The 17,950-nt window shown below is 30.2% G+C and overlaps 1 protein-coding gene across 1 annotated transcript in view; it reads right to left on the reverse strand.

Moving 5' to 3' along the window:
* Positions 1 to 1,493: 1,493 nt before the first annotated feature.
* LOC117173444 (potassium voltage-gated channel subfamily KQT member 1-like) overlaps positions 1,494 to 17,950 on the reverse strand; it is a 73,613-nt gene continuing 57,156 nt past the window's right edge. The window contains exon 4 of the mRNA XM_033362019.1: positions 1,494 to 1,666. Coding sequence (XP_033217910.1) covers positions 1,494 to 1,666 — 173 coding nt within the window. The remainder of the gene's footprint in view (positions 1,667 to 17,950) is intronic.

The raw sequence follows: 17,950 nt of genomic DNA on the forward strand, positions 1-17,950 counted from the left end.
GGAATTGAGTGATTATAAAATTGTTGAAAATGTCATCTTGTGACATTCAACTAAATGATTGTTCTTGAACCCGTTTTAATACGAGAGCTCAATAATCCACTCCTGTCAATGCTCACTTAATGATAAATTTACAATATAAAGATCAATAAGTGGAATTTCACATCCATAAATTTAAAAAATAACGTAATCAAACAAGATTTAAAAGAAAACTGGCTTTGCTTAAATGAAAACATTATACAGAAAATTAAAAAAAGGCTTGATTGTTCTTCAAGCCATTTCTATTTGGCAGCCCAACAATTCGCTTCCACAATCTCTGAACAAATGCTAGCACCTCAACAATTAAGGTTTTTAAATGAATTATCCTAAACATTAATAGGTTCTAAAATTCTAGAACTTAACAGGATTATTAACTTGTTTCCATACGGAAGCTCACCCTACGAGTTATCAAAACCTATTTTGCAAATTTATAGATAAACTTAATTTGATTACAAATTATGAAAATTCAAAGAGAATCCTGGTTATGCAAAAATAGGAAAAACTTAAAATTTCAATTAAAGAGTCGTGAATAAAATCTTTTCTTTCAGATTTAATACTCTATCAGAAGTAGTGCCGATGCACATATTTGGGGATAATTTCCTGAATAGACCAAATTTAATCATTTGAAAAATCGAACAATTATAGATATATTTCTATAACTAAGATTTAGCGACATATCCTGATTGAAGAGTGAAGAAATAAATTTAAATCAGGGAATGGAAAGAAATTCAGTGGCATTTTTGGATATTTGCCAATTATTTTAATAAATTGAAAAGAATTTGACAAAAAACTAAGCTTGGTCTACAAAATTATAAAAACATAATGAGCGTACGAAGGAACAATGTCAAAATTATGTGTTAATCGTATTTTATATAAAAAAGAACAAAAAGAAACGCAACGAAAATTTCGTTACGTTCCTTTTTGTTTCTTTCCACATAAAACTTCGACGATACACAAATTTGACAATGCGCCTTCGCAGCTGCATTATTTTATAGTAACTTCTCATACTCAGCATTATTTTCAGGTAAATTATATGAAATATTAAGAAATAATTGGAAAATATCTGAAAATGCCCCTTAATTTCGTTCGAATCCCTGATTTAAATAAAGAATAGAAATTTCCTTAGAATTCAAATCTACAGACATTTAGTAATGTCTGAAAGAAAAATTATGTTACACTAGAAATACAAAAATTAAATACAAAAAAATGGGTCATGCTTTGATTTTTTAAATATGTATATCGGAGGATTACTTGCTGGGAACTTGTTATCTTTTTGTACTTTCCTTTCGAAATTTCAGATTTACGCAGAATACAAATAATCTTCATTCATTTCATTTATTGATTGGAATTTGAAACATGAATTTATACGATAATGGGAAACTTTGTGTCACTCCTATTTTCGTTTTTCCGAGGGCAATTTTTTCTAAAAATTAAATTTTTTAGTCGCAATGTTGTACTCACACAGAAAAGTGGTACACGAAGCACTTCCAGCCTGTGGGACGTTCCAAGAAGTTGTAAACTTGGCCTTGAAATGTCGCTTTTCCGGCACGACGATGTTCCTTCAGATGATAACGACCTTCCCACGCCTGGTGATCACCACTGACACCTAATAAAAGTCTAGGATCAACACCTGAGAAAATTAAACACAAAGTCAATATAAAAGCCCCTATCCAAATTAATTTTATCTTTCAAATATATCAAATATATAAAAACCAGATAATTTAAACTTTAAATGAATCTTTAATAATAAAGGCAAAAAAGCTGTTCGTAATTAATGAAAATATGTTTGAAGAATTAGTCGAAATAGTCGCGTGGCGCATACAAAAAAGTGTTTCGTACCCTATTCATATGGGGAATGGGGTGAAAATGGCTAGGGTAGGGTCAAGGTAGGGTAGGGTCAAGGTCGGCTAGGCTAATGTTAAATTTGAAGTTGCAGAAGCAAAGCTAATAGGACATTGGGTAAATTCAAGGGTAAATTCGGCTACAGTACGGGAAAATGTCGGGTTAGGTGCGCGATAAGGCCATCTAAAGCAGAATAAAATTCATATATGGTACGGGGTAAAGTCGGTTAGATACGAGATATGTCGGCTAAGGTACAGGGTAAAGTCCGCTAGGCTAAGGGGAAAACGCATGTGAGGTACAGCGTGAAGTCAGCAATGAGTTCTATTCATAATCGCTTAACTATAGTAAATGAGGTTACATATATTTATCTATTATTCAAGATTAAGAATTTCCTGCATCATAATTTTGGTCATTCAACATTTCCGGAAAAGTAATCTTATTTCTTACATAAGAAAAATGAAATAATAAACAAAAACTTAGAATTTCTTAATTTCTTAATCAGATTAATTAGAAATTGATTTTTTTGTTCCAAGGTCTTGGTAGAAAATTAATCTTTCTGTCAAAACTTGATTTTTTGTTTTTGAAAATTGTATTAAATTCATTTTTTCGTTACACATTTTTGTAGAAAATTCGTCACTTTTAGAACAGATTTAATCTCTTTGGTTAAAAGTGCAACTGGTTGAAAATTAGTATATTTTCTGTTGGAGATTCAACTATAATGTGAAAAATACGTGTTGTTTGGATGCATTCAAGTCTTTTTGATTTCAAGAAAATATATATATATATATATATTTTTTTTTTAAATTCAACTATCTGATTAACAGTTAAACTATATTGTTAAGAATTCACATTTCTAGCCTAAGGTTCATAATTTTGTTTTTTTGAGAATTTGTCATTTTTGGACGAATTAAAATGTTTTTGATTTTAAATATAAATTTTATTGTGGTTCAAGAATCAACTGCTAGGTCGAATATTAATTTTGTGTAGAAATTTTAATTTTGCATACCTGGATATTATAAAATTATTTTTAGTTTTTCGAAAAATCTTAGCAAAATTATATTAATATAACCTTTAAAAAAATACATTAATCTTTTAATCTGTATAAAAGTTACTTTTCCATCAAATAGAAAAGATACACGCGCCCGCCATATTCGGCATTAAAAGTTCCCTAACTTTTTTACACTCACGGTCAACCACAGGAATAAATTTTATCTTTCATAAAGTTAAAAACGTTGCATCACGTTTATCTAACGAAAGATAAAATTTATCTGGAAGAAATATGAAGTTTATCTGACGTAAATATTTTTTCGACATAGGTTATATGTCAGACACCTGCGTCTATTTTCACAGAAAAAATATCCTTCATAAATTTAAAAATCCTCGCGGTATTCAATTTTAAATATTCTCACTTTATTTCACTAATTTTAAACCCACAAATCACTCACCTACCTTCACTGAATACACAGTCTGCACTTTGGTTAGTTACCCTACTTTTGATGAACAAATTTTTAGTCTTCTATCGACCCTGATATATACTTCAAATATTTTCAACAAACACTATTTGGTACAAACTAACCAAAGTGCAGACTGTGTATTCAGGAAGTGTAGGTTATTTATTTTTGGGTTTAAAATTAGTGAAATAAAGTGAAAATATTTAAAATAGAATACAGCGTGGATTTTTAAATTTGTAAAGGACATTTTTTCTGTGAAAATAGACGCAGCCGTCTGACATATAACCTATGTCCAAAAAATATTTATGTCAGATGAACTATCTTTGTTCAGATTAATTTTATCTTTTTTCAGATAAATCTTATCTTTCGTTAGACGAACGTGATGCAACGTTTTTATCTTTTTAAAAGATAAAATTTATTCCTGGGTTTTACTGTGCTTTTCCCTTATTTTTCTTCCCCCAATTTTCCTTTTCCTAAACATTAATACTTGAAGAATCGTTTCAGACTTTTAGGCTTCACAGCCAAAAGTGATTTTAAAACATGAACAATAGAGTGATTTTTCATAAAAATGGGGGAATAATAGGGGAATAAATGATTTTAAATAAAATAATGATATAGATTCCAAAACGCTTCAAACTCCTAAGTATATATAGCATTTTCAACAAAATAGTAAAGTTTTTAGTAAAATGAGATTTTCCTTTAAGAAAGATAAATTTTAAGTCCCAAACAAATTGATTTTGAGCACGGTTGATAAGTTTTCAAGCTTAAAAGTTAAAAGTCTTCGATAAAGTTGAATTTTAAACCCAAAAAGTTAAGTTGGATATAGGTTGACTATACAATAGCAATACATTAAACTTTGCACGAAATAGTTCAATTCTGAACAAAATAATTAAATTTTTACCAAAAATGTTTTAATTTTGAACCTATTTATTAAATTATTAACAAAATCATTAGTAACCAAATACTTGAAACAGGTGCCGTTCCGTTGATGACACATTTGTCATCTAGCGAGATGGACCAGATGAACTAAATAAGTTTTTCGATTTTATCAATCAAATACATCCTGATATCCAGTTCACCATGGAAATAGAACAAAACGGATAATTGCCTTTCTTGGACGTATTAGTTTAAAAAAATCTGATAACACATTAGGACATGAAGTTTACAGAAAACCCACGCATACAAACAGATACCTACATGCCTCCTCCCACCATCGCCATCTCAAAAACAATCGGTCATCAACTCCCTTGTATACAGAGCTGTCTCCATAACAGACGAAGATAACTTACAAAAGGAATTAGAAAACGTTAAACAAATCCTAATACAGAACGATTACACAAACAAAAAGATTGATAAAGCAATAAGAAAACACACTCAAAAAAGCAAGTCAACAATATATACGAAAGAGAGAGAGAAAAATGACCACCACCCTAGCCTACATCCAAAGTGTCACAGGACAAATAGGAAGAATTCTCAACAAACACAACATCCTAACCATATTTAAACCAGCTGCGAAAATAACACAACTACTAAGTAACCCTAAACATAAAAAGGCACCCTTCAGTGATCCAGGAGTATATCAAATCCCTTGTTCTTGTGGCAAAGTCTATATTGAAGAAACCGGCATTGCAAAAACACACAACAAATTTCTAAGAAAACTTAGAGAAAAAATCGAAATCTTAAAATACCTTAATAACATCAATAGGGACAATGGATATAATACCAATCCGATTTAGTTTTCCGTTCTCCTGGATTTTTTTTAAAAAGACTAGATTGGCCAATCAAGTTCGACGATTTCCCACGGTGGGGCGCTCTGGTCAATCACAGGCATCATAGAAAGTATACCTAAGAACATCATGACCTGATACCTCAGTTTCAGGTCAACCCTGAAGATGTGAACTACAATGTTCACGAAACGTCGGCAAACAATTCGTAGTTTTTTACATGAGTGAAACCCGAAATATCTCTTTTCATCAAAATAGTTTAATTTTTCAAAAAATAGTTGAATTAAAAAAATACATCATTGTTCAGATAAAAAATTTATTGTAAACCAAAGAAACAAATTTCTAACCAAAGAGGTGCATCTTAAGAAAATCAATGTTTTACAAATTATTTCAACTTTCATCCAAATGGTCAAATTTTCAACAAAAAATATTAAATCTGATCAAAATAGTGCAATTTTCCGAAAAAAAGGCGAATTTTCAAGAGCATAGTGAAATCCTGGATCAAAACAGATAACCTTTCAATAAAACGGTTGTAATTTCAATCAAAAAAGGTGAAATTTTTACTCAAATTTGAATTTTTAATCGAAGTAGATAAATTTTTAACAAAAGGTTATACTTTTGTCAAAGAAAATTCAATTGTATTTAAGAATTCTCGGGTTTTGTTATTAGGATGCATTAATTCAGTTCGAATTTGAACGATAAAAGAGAAAAATGTAAAAAGGGGAAACTTTCTGGAAAACATGGAAGAAACAAGGAATACTTTGAAAATTCTTTATGCAAGTTGAAGTGTGCATTTTGATAACATAGATTTTTTTAAAATAAAATTTAAAAAATTTGAATTTTGTAAATGTAAATGATTTATGTTCGACAGTTACTGAAATTGTTTCTTAAAGAAAATCCCCCACACTTGCAATTTTATTTTATCCTTAAATGTTTCATGAATTTTTCTGATAAAAACTATTCCCTGACTTATCTATGATTTCCATGTTTTTACTGACCTACTGCAATTCTAATATTATAAATAACTGAACCAAATATTTACAATTTTGAAACAAAATCTTTTGAATAAAAAGAACGGTATTTTTGCATATACATGAAAATTTTCTCGTATCAAACAAATTTTTGTTGATTGAACGAAATATTTGAATAGCCCAAAAGACATTTTTTGTTAAATCAACCAAATACTAATAATAAGTCTTCTGGCAGCAGTAAATTGATCGATTGGTTCTAAACAAACATTAGATTATTAGACTGGGCAAATACCGTCTTCGTCGATTTTATAAGCTCGATCTATGTAGTTGCAATATAACAAAGTCTCCCTTACAAGTGTTACACAAGCTCTCATCAAACAGTTTACCGACCACTGAAACTTTAGGTGATTCATAAACCTTTATTCCAATAGGTGAAGCCCTATTGAAATTTATTTCAAGAATCCACGTGTATTAACATTTTTTTATTAGCTGCTGAAAATGATGTTTAAAGGAGCAAACATTTTTTTTAACAAAAATTACAAAATTTACACAAAAATCTCTGATTATCCCTTGAATAATTTTTCATTTTCACTCAGCATTAATATTTAAAGACGATAATCTTCATCTTATACCATTTTCAAAATAGAATCTTTTATAAGCGTACCATAGAAATTTTGAATTTAAATTGAAAATTGAAAAAATTTAATTATTTTAAAAAAATGATTTTTGAACCAAATAGTCCAATTTTCAACAAAATAAAATCAATTTTCGAACAAATGTATTAAAAAATAAAATATTTGAACTTAAAAAAAAATAGTTTAATCTTGAATCTACGAAGACAATTTTTCAACAGAATGGTCACATTTTATTTTTAAAAAAATTTAAACTGTAAGATAAATCAGTTACATTTTGAAACACACAGCCAGCTGTATTTTCGAGCTAAAAAACACGAATTTTTTAAATGAATGTTTTATTTTCTAACCCTAAAACTTGCTATTTCAGTAAAGAGTTTAGTTCTCAACGAAAAATATAAAAGTTGATACTTCAACCAAAATAGAGCGAAATTTAAACAATTTAGTAGAATTTTGTATCAAATAAAAGAGTTTTTTTTTAAAAAAAGATCAATTTTTAAGCATAATTAGAAAATTTAGATTTACATATCAGTGAAAAGATTTCTAGAAGGCGGTAAAAATGAAAAAAACTGATAAAATGTGTATTATTATAGTGTATTATTATACGTGATGTAACTATTTTAGCTAATATAACTAATATAACCGGTAATGAGAGAGTTATATTTTCAGTTAGCGAACATTCATTTTAAACTAAAGAGAGTAGTTAAAATTTTTTCCAGACTTAAAAAAATTTTTTTGAGTTAAAAAGATAAATTTGCAATCAAATGGTTTAAATTTCAAATAAACAAATAAATTGTCAATTAAAATAATGAATCTTTAACTGAAATATTTAAATGTTTAGCAAACAAATTAATTTTTAACTCACAAAGAAAAACGAATTCTCAACCAAAGTGAGAAATTTTTAACTGAAATGACGAATCTCCAAAAAAAATCATTTTTTTAGTGGTTTAACTTTCAAACGAGTGCTTAAATTTTAAAGCAAATAAATGATTTCTCAACTAACATGATGAATCCTTATCACCAAGAGATTAATAATATCCAAACAAACAGTTTCATTTTTATCCGAAATATTCAAATTTCTACTTAAGTATACGGATTTTTGAACAAAAGAATGGTTTAATTTGCAACCAAAAAAGATGTTAGTTGAATTTTGAACACCCAAATATGAATTTAGCAAAAAAAAATTTATTTAAAAAAAATTGGAATGTCCCAACTAAAATGAAGAACTTTTAGCAAAAAAGTTGAATTTTGGACCGATTTTTCATTTTACTTGGCCACTGGTATTGAAACACCAGAATTTTAACAATTTCAGCATTTTTAACATATAATATTTTACAAAAGGAATAAAACGATTTTAAATAAAAATGTCAAATTCCCTAATTACTCTTCGCTGATTCTTTTTATTCACATACTATCATGTACAATAAAAATTCGAATAATTTTATTTACTTTTGTTGGTAAAAGGTATAAACTGCTTTATTTATCTAAAAGTTGTTTGGTTAATAACATCTGATTCTTTGCGCTCCCAACCGAAAAGCAAAAAATTACTTTGATACATGAAATATATTTTCGATGAATATTAAGGAGAATTAATCGTTAAAAAGTTATGAAGTCAAAATTTTGTCAACCCGAAGGAAGCAGTGATAGAATAGAAAAAGCAATTCAACTCCTTAAAAAATGATAACCTGTCAGGAGATAAATTTTTATTTCAATGAAAAAACACATTTTTTAATTCGAAAATAGCAAGTAGGTTTAAAAAGACATAATACATTTTTTAATATTGCTACTTATAGAAATAAAACTGCAGAACTTATGCTACAAAATCAAGTTACTTCTTTTCATTATTCATTTCATACAAGTAGCCACCTCGCACTGGATTCCTCTACTTAATCTTCGCTTATAGAAAAAGTTTGCTGAAATGAACAAATTCTGAATAATTTTTCCCAATGAAAAATTTGCATGTACACAACGGAAACCAACGAAAAAACCATAACCGACAACATATTTTGTTTATAAATTAAGGAAAATTAAGACTTAAATAATTTTATTTTAAATACAATTTTAATATTCCCTTACGAAAATATTTCGTTCAAAAGTTCAGAAAACACAAAACATGATTTGTGTATTCAATTCTATATATTATATCAGTGTATTTAAAAATAATTAAAATAATAATTTTTTTCTTTTATTCTGTTGAAGAGATTGTTTTAAATATCCTAAAAACACATATTTTAAATATCATGGTACGTTAAAATGAATTGATTTTTACCACAAATTAACCTTTATTAGGATTAAATATTTTTTAATTTAACTTTTTTTAAGTAGAATAAAACGTATATGAGTGGCACTTTTTATGATTGATGTGACGTCGGTTATACGAGAAGTCCTTTCCAGTTATTGGTTATCCAGTATTCTTGAAAAAATCGCATGTCACATTCAATTTTTATTATATTGATACTTAGTGTCAACATTTATGACATTTTAAATGTCAAACATTTGACGTGCACGATGCAAGAAGGTTAGTCTTGAACGAAGTTACAAAAACTTTACAAGAAATAATTATTTTAATAACGTTTTTTGCAATTGGATTTTTTTTATAATATCGCTACTTATCAATTTTTAGGAAAGGAGTGATTTTTATTAAGTGACGGCTCATTGTTTGGGAAAACCCTTATCTACAACCTTGTTGTTTCTAATTTTTGAAGAACTTTGTTGCTATGTCTGAAATCGCAAAAAGATATATTCAAAAAGAAACTTTAGGGAAATTTCAGAAATTTAGAAAAAAGAACTTTTAGGGAATATCCTCCCTAAAATTTTTTGAACGATAACTACGTTAAATAATTTTCCATATGTTTAGGAAGCTTGAATGGAAAATTTTGTTTATATCACCTCTGAAAGAAATAGTATGAGGCTTATGGCAACCCGAGTTTGCTTGATAATTTCTAAGTGAATTAGAAAGAAAATTGTGCTGTCTCAGCCATATGAATTTGAGATGTATTACGTACGTATAAGAAAATCAGCAAGCCTAATATGAGAAGGGAAGTTTGTTTGACTGAAATGATGGTTGAGAAAAGTGTAGTATTAGATACAGATTAAAATATTAAAATATTGTAGTGTAGGTACAATAATTTTATGCCTTGGTGTCATGGCTTTATTGAACGTATACTTTTATCAACTATCTATTTGAAAGAACACTGCGTTTAAGTGTTGCATTGGGCATCCGGCTGTTTGCTTGATTCAGCCATACCAATGGATGTATTGTACCGTGCATGTCATACGAGATTGATGAACCGGTGAGGTGCACGTCGAGTCGGCATTAGTCGCCGTCTTCAGACTTATTTTATAGCAAATGAGGTTAGCGCAGAAGATTTTGAATACCTAACTCCAAAATTTGTGCAAGATTAAAATGTACTAAATATTCTATGAAAAAATTTCTAAATAAATTATGTATTTAACTTTTATTTGCCTTTTATTTTTGTATCTTCAGAATAATATTTAAATTTTATGCATACGATAGGTCCGGATTTTTAGGTAATTTCGTTATTTTACGCCTGCTTTCAAATGAATTCGATTAGCGATTATTAAGATTGATAGGTTATTCTCCAAGAAACTGACGTTAATTACAGTTTACTTGTAACCGCTATTAATAAGATCGCCGACGGTTATAAATATATACCAGAGTTAAATGTAACATGTGCTTTAATAAAAAATTGTTTTTTCAAAATGTGATATCATTGAAACCAATTTGTTTCGATATGACGAGGGGTCCATCACTCCAGCATTTTTGGATACATTCACCAAATATTTCCATACACGTATTCTTTCAATATTCCCGGATATTGTTGGTATTCATGAAATTCTTAATAATCTTAAATATTTTTGATATTCCAAAATATTCCGAAATATCCCTAAATATTCACAAATATTCTGACATATTTCTTAATTTCCGTTTGTGCTCTACAAGTTTTTGAAGATTGCAAATTATTTAAAGTGATTTTAAAAAATGTCAATAATTTCCAAATAAGGTTATGTATTATTGTGTAATTACAAAAAATTTTCAAGTGTTTAAAATAACTTTAATGAATTTCAAAATAGTTTAACGGGCTTTAAAAATTCTTTAAAATTAAAAAAGGTTAAAGTTTATAAATGAATTTCAAAAGAATTCAAATAATTTAAAAGAATTCCAAAAAGTAAAAGAATTTAGTTATTTGATTTAAAATTTCTTAAAGTTTAGAATTGAATTTCAAAATATTTCATTATATTTAAAAGAGTTTGAAATATTTTTAATGAATTTAAGAGATTTCAAGTAATTTTGAAGAATTTTTAAGGAATTTCAGTAAAATTTAAATTAGATTTAGGATTTTAAAGTAATTTTAAAATATAAATAATGTTTTCGAATTCTTCAAAGTCTGTTAAATATCTTTAATTCTTCGGAAATTTGTAGAAATCATTTGAAATTGATTAAATTCTTTTAAATATATATTAATTTCTCTAAAATATTTTAAAATATCTTGAAATCTTTGGAATTTATTTAAAATCTTGTTTAATTACATAAAATATTCAATAATAATTTGTAATATTTCTTAAATTATTATATTATAAATGTATGATTATAAGCTTAGCAAAATTTGTTATAGAATGGGTTACAAAAATTTGCAGACGGTCCTGCCCAGCTGTAGGTTATATTTCAGACTTTTTTCTTTATACGCGAAGCTAGGTTAGCCGCGATGCTTTAGGCGTTAGGAATGCGAAATATATAGGTTCGAACCCGCGGCAAAGAAAAATTTTCATAGCGTGCGATTATAAATAGTGTAGTGATTTTGTAATACAAAATAATTGTGTACTCGAGCATGTGAACAAATATTAAAGTATTAAGGAATAATACAAATGATAAACTTTTTTCGGCGAAAAATTGGTTTCAAAACTTCTTCGATATAGACTGTATTTTAGCTAGAATTTTAAATTTTATAGAACTATTTTACGCTTTTCGTATACCCTGCCTTTCAATCGAGGTTACGTCACTTTGACCTTTAAGTTTTATAGAACTTATTAACACATTTCGTTGCATAGTTCAACGCAATGTCAAATAAAGACGATTCATATTTTTCCGTGTATCTCTGAAAAGTAATTTTCAACAAAATCATAGTTTTATATTATTAATAATAATGAAAGTACAACAAAATTTAATTTTTAAATTAATTTCAACTTCACTGCAGTATGGAGGATGCATTCTCATGAGCATTTATATCTATTAGAACAAATGACTGAACCAGTAATATTGCTTCAGTAATTATGGTATGGGTAAAATACGCAAATCGTATCGCTGTAACTGAGCGAGAAACACATTATGGTTGGAATAACCCGAATTATGCGTGTATCGTCGAATTACTTATTTCAGTGATCAGCCAATAAAAAGTGATGAATACTTAAAATAAAAAATAAGCGCTTCTATCAAATGTTTATATCAACATTTTTTTGGATAAAATGATTAAAAAATGCATAAAGATTCTCTCTTAACTGAATGGCGATCGTTTTTCAGAGAAAAGAGATTTTAAATAAGGGAGTGCTGAGAAAAGTGTGAAAGCCACATTGTGCCTTTCAAAGAGTGCTGCAGAAATTTGTTTCGTTTTTCGGTATTTTCTACCGTAGTTTGATTATGTACAAAAAGCTACAATTATTGAAACATATTTGTACGTGTAAAATATCGAAAAATTGATCAAAACCGGCGAAAAAACATTACATAGAACTCTTTGACAGGAAAAATAGTGCTTTTCGTCTTTTATTAATTTTTAGAAATAAGGTCCTTATGTTCCTAGGTTTTAACAGTCTTTATATTGTATTGCAAATCTCGAAATAATAATAAATCGTTCGTAAGAGTAAAAACGTGTTCCTTACTTAACTATTTTTTAAATTATAACATGGAAGAAAAATAAAAGATTTTTTGTGAGAATTCTTTGAAAAAGGTAATTTTATGTCTTGATTTCTTTTTTGTATGATTTGTGAAATAATCCAATATCTCTATTTCGAAAAAAATATCACTATTCTGTTAATTTTTTACATTTCTTGTTGATTTAGAAACAATGAAAACCCCTCTATACAAGGATCGAAATAAAAATGGTTATCATTATTGCTGTTCTTAAAAATATCCAATTTTCAAAGAATAGTGGTTAAGGTTTACGCGAACGAAAAATAATCAATCCGTTCGAGATGATTCCTACATATTTGGTTAAATTATTTATCTTCTATCAAGACAGAAGAAAAATTCAAATAGTATCATATAGAAGAGACCATCTTACTGGTTATCCAATATTTTTTAATTATTGACCTATACGTTTTTATAGCATATTTAATAAAAAGGCGAATAAAAAAAATTAAAGCGTTTACTTATACATATATTAAAATTTATAAATAATAATCTAGCATGAATAATGCACTACTAGTCTGTGTAATCATAAGTATGAGTCAGAGTGTTTTAACACGATTATATTGATTCGTCGATGGTTCCAATGAACTTGTTTTCATTTGTGTAGAAGCTCAACAAAAGAAATAGGGTCTTCGCGCGGTCAGTGAGATTTCCTGGAATATTCCTACAGTCAGAAAATAGCTCGTAGCCAATATTTTTTCTGTTCCTCTTTAAAGAGATTCAACCTCAAATACCTTTTCTGTCTTTGGAAGATTTACGTTTACCAATTTTTGTCTTCCGGTAAAGAGGTCGAGGCTTCACGGAGTCGTGATCAAAACTTTCTTCATTTTCACAGTCAATCACGAAAATTTCAGGTCGTGTCCTATTGTGCCGGGCAACACTTCGGCGACGGGAATTACCATGTGATAACTGTGACCGATTCACTTTCAGAAACTTGCTCTCCATAATTTTGACAAGCTTCACATAACATTTTGACGTCTAATCATACACTGTTGAACTATCAGCTGCTTAGTTCACCAACTTTTATTAACTCCTCCCCGAAAGATAATCAATTCCAAAATGCGTACATTTTAGTTCTGTGCACTCTCATCTCATATATCTTTAAACTAAAGATAATTTTTTTCTACTACCCATTTTGAATTTTTAGGTATATTCCACAGAAGTTTTATTTTGACACTTAGTATATCTGATTATGATGTTCACTCCCACTTTTCTTACACCTTAAAAAACTTTCGGGTATCTTCAGCTAGCTGCACTTGGAAACAGGGATTTTAAATGTAGAATCTAAATCACACTGTAGAAAAATTAAATTTTTTGTATTCTTTGAACAAGAGAACTGTTTCGCGTGGTAGAAAAATGTCAGCACAGTCGAAAGAAAGATTTGCACTGACCTCTCTAGAGACCGCGCTACTGCATCAATCCAATTACAAGAACTAATCTGAGTTAAGGTTGGTAAGTTGTTAGTAATCATGAACGACTTATTTTTTTCTTAACAAAAGTAGAAGTTATTCAATAATTATTATAAGTCTTGTTAAAGCTTCGGCAGTGTTCTATTACATAATAATATTGCTTGTATATTATGCCTCTTTGGGCAATACCATTCAGAACCCTACTTAATTGAACGTCCGCATCACAGAAGGGCATATATATTTTCTTGGTGCCCGCCGAACTGGATGCTAAAGATCTAAAAATTAAAATATTGAAAATATGTGGCGTGGAACGAAGAAAGCGATCTTACAGAACAAAAAACGAAACGTGAGGACTTTAATGATTCTGAAGGGCGAAAGCATGCTTAATTGACGTTTATTCAACACGAGGCAGGTGCCCCACAGTGGTTTAGATGGTACAAATAGGTGATCAAAGGTAGACATTTTATCCGATTTGCATCATATTTATTTTGTGAATGCTGTACGGGTCCCTGGTGCCAAATTCGTTCTCAAAATTTCGACAATTATAAATCGCGGACCCAACATGCCTGCCACGCATTCTAAATATGAAAACAATTTTATTCAATTCACTTCAGAAACCTTTTTTAGTTCTGTTATTTTTAATATATCATAAAAAGTAAAAAAATTAAAAGTGGCAAATGTAATACAGTGGCCAAATTAAAGTTACTGATTTTAAACTTTGATTTAGGAACAATTTGTTGTATCAAATAAAAGGTGAGTGCCTATTGACGAAATACAAATTATATAAGCAAACAAGTTGTTTAATTTAAAATTGTAACAGAGGCTGTAAAAAAGGCATTATCCCCTCCACTAATCAGGTTAATGAGCAGGGTTCTGGTAGGCAGTGCATAGGAATTGCACGACAGTTCCGTTCATTCACTTGACATATGTATATCACCATACCATACGTAACTAATAAAGTACCTCAATTCGTTACGGTAAATTGACATTGTGTATAAAAAATTGAACTTTTCATTCGGACCCGATACATTTTCTAGAGATCCTCCCAGGATAGCGGCAAACGATCAAGTTTCTACGGAAGTTTAAAAAAGAAATAAAATCAAACTGCCCTATCTTGGACAAACTGGTAATCCGAAAAAAGTGAAAAAACGAACTCCGGATGATATCTACAGATATCAATTCGATAAATGGTTAGTAAGTTCTTTTGGTAAAATTAGCAGTTGAACTAACACTAAGTCAACTCTATTCTACGTAAACCAGAAGCAACAAGAAAACCTGCAATTCATAAATTGGAAACGTCGATCGAGACTGTAAAATCCTAGTAAGATATTATTCCTGTAAAAAATACTCTCACAGAATAAGTTTCATTGACCGTCGTTTTTGGCGACTAATTATTATAACAATTTTATTTGAGCATTGTTGAGATAGTTATATTAGAACGATTTCGCAAGTGAGGATCTAAATCTACGATAAAGATGTTTGTTAAACTGGCGTTTCTCACGTATAGGGAAAAACAGCAAGAAATCGTGTCAACAACTGACGAAACTGACGAAGCTGACTCAGGCGAGCTTATATTTTGGTTCAATAATCCTTTCCTAACAGCTATGGCTTCACTGATCAATTCTCCAAATCCATCTACACGAAATTCCATGGAAAACCTCAACCATAAGGAAATAGATCCATTGCAACAAATCCTGCTAAAATTAAATCAATTGGAAATAGGACAAGGGATTATAAAAAAATAATCTATGAATGCTTAATCAAGAAAACAGTATGCGAAGAAATGAGATAACAGCGTTAGTTCAAGCGACAAATGTGTTAGCAACGGATGACGAAAAAGCAAGCTCTACGCGACACCATGAGCACAGACGAGGCGATGACTCGTTCAACGCAGAGGAAATGCTAAGGCAGTATCCAACGAAGGAGCGGATACCTACACCTCATGCTAGTGTCAGGATATTAGATAATAATATAACTGGCCAGGAATCTCTTACTTCAGGGAAGGATATAATACGCACCGTCGAAAGTTTCAATAGTAGCGACGACGTGGGGATTCACGATCTTATGAAGAGTGTAGAAGAAGCAAGAATACGTTGTAGTAATTCCCACTTACTATTTGACTATATATTAAAAAAAAATTACTGGCAACGCAAAAAGATCGATTAGACATATCCATATTAATAATTACGAGGGTTTGCACAATGAAATGCGTTCTAGTTTAGGTATAACCACCTCAGTTGAATTATGCAGGGCTAAGTTAGAAAATGTCAAGCAAGGCCCTGAGCGCGTACAGACATACAGTCAAACTTTTCGAGGAGCATGCAAAGAGCTAAGCTACGCCTCTCAGGCTGAATACAGCTCAAGCACCAAGCGGGAAATAGCACTCGAGATGGAGGAAAAATTACCCGTTAAAAAATATGTGATGAATCTGAGGGATGAAATTTCTAACCAAGTTCGGCCCATGAAGCCTAAAACAATAACTAAAGCTTTGCAGGGAACAGAACAAGGAACCTTAAGTACACGGCACCAGCATTTCGAGGACTCGTAGGGAAACAATATTTCGTCTATATGGACGATATAGTCGTATTTTGAGACACTACAGAAGAACATAATAAAAACCTTATCAACATATTTCAAAGATTAACAGAATTCGGAATTAAGATAGAACCAGACAAGTGTGAGTATTTGAGACTAGAACTTGAGTACTTAGGACACCTAATTACTATAGACGGTGTAAAACCTAACCCCGCGAAATTCGAAGCCGTTAAAAATGTCAGAAAATCTAGTAACGTTGAAGAAATTCAATCCGTTTTAGGTCTTGCAGGATATTATAGGAAATTTGTAAAAAATTTCTCTACCCTTTCCAAAACACTGACAAACTTAATTCAGAAGAACATTATTTTTGATTGGACATCAAATTGTCAGAAAGCCTTTGACATTCTTAAAGAATCATTATGTTCAGCACCCGTGCTTCGATATCTTAACTTTAAGGACAGTTTCACCCTAAAGACAGATGCAACACATGTTGGCATCGGGGCAGAGCTCAGTTAAAATGGTCACCCTTGTTGTTTTATATCGAGAACACTCAATAAAACTAAGCAAAATTATACGACATCCGAAAAGGAGTTATTAGCTATAGTATGGGCTACAAAAAGACGGAGACAATATTCATCAGCAAGGAACTTTATAATTCAAACCGACGACAAAGCATTGAAACGGCTCCACAATGTCAAAGACCCTTCCTCCAAACTCCTGATATGGCGATTAAGGCTTGAAGAGTATAAATATATAGTCGAGTATGTGAAAGGAAGAAATAATAAGGCCGTAGATTGTCTACCACGACCTTTTCCAATCAAAAAATCGTATTTGTTAGAAATTCCTTCAGCACACAATAAAGAAGATTCGGAAGAAGAAAGACAAACCGCATAAAAAGCATCACCTGAAATCGAATCCTCAAACAACCATGATAAATGAGTCCTAGATGCACCGTCACCTAGAGAAGAAAAAACTGAATTAAGTTACGCGCTCGAAGAATGCGTGAACCATCAGTGGATGAAGAAGCAATCAATCCACTACTTGAAATTGGTCCTGTCCCGAAAGACAGTCTGTGGAAGAAAATACAAAAAAGACACACAGAAGACATTATTACTGTTACGCACAAAAGAGTGAACTAACCAACCAAGAAAAAAGGACATCATCAAAGAATTTCATGAAAAAAGATGTCATTGACTACGTTAAAAAATTCCCAGCGTGTCAATTACAGAAAACCGTCAGAACTACAAGATAACCTGAAGCAATAATCCCAGACATTTCTACTCAGCCAAATGAGAAGGTAGCTATGGATATCTACGGCCCCCTATCTAAGACCACTGGAGAACATGAATATATCTTGACTATCCAAGATATGTTGACGAAATGTCAAATGCTGATTCCTTGGAAAACGAACAATCCAAATTTATAAT

Source organism: Belonocnema kinseyi, chromosome 5 (genome assembly GCF_010883055.1).
Source record: "Belonocnema kinseyi isolate 2016_QV_RU_SX_M_011 chromosome 5, B_treatae_v1, whole genome shotgun sequence".
Lineage (NCBI taxonomy): Eukaryota > Metazoa > Arthropoda > Insecta > Hymenoptera > Cynipidae > Belonocnema > Belonocnema kinseyi.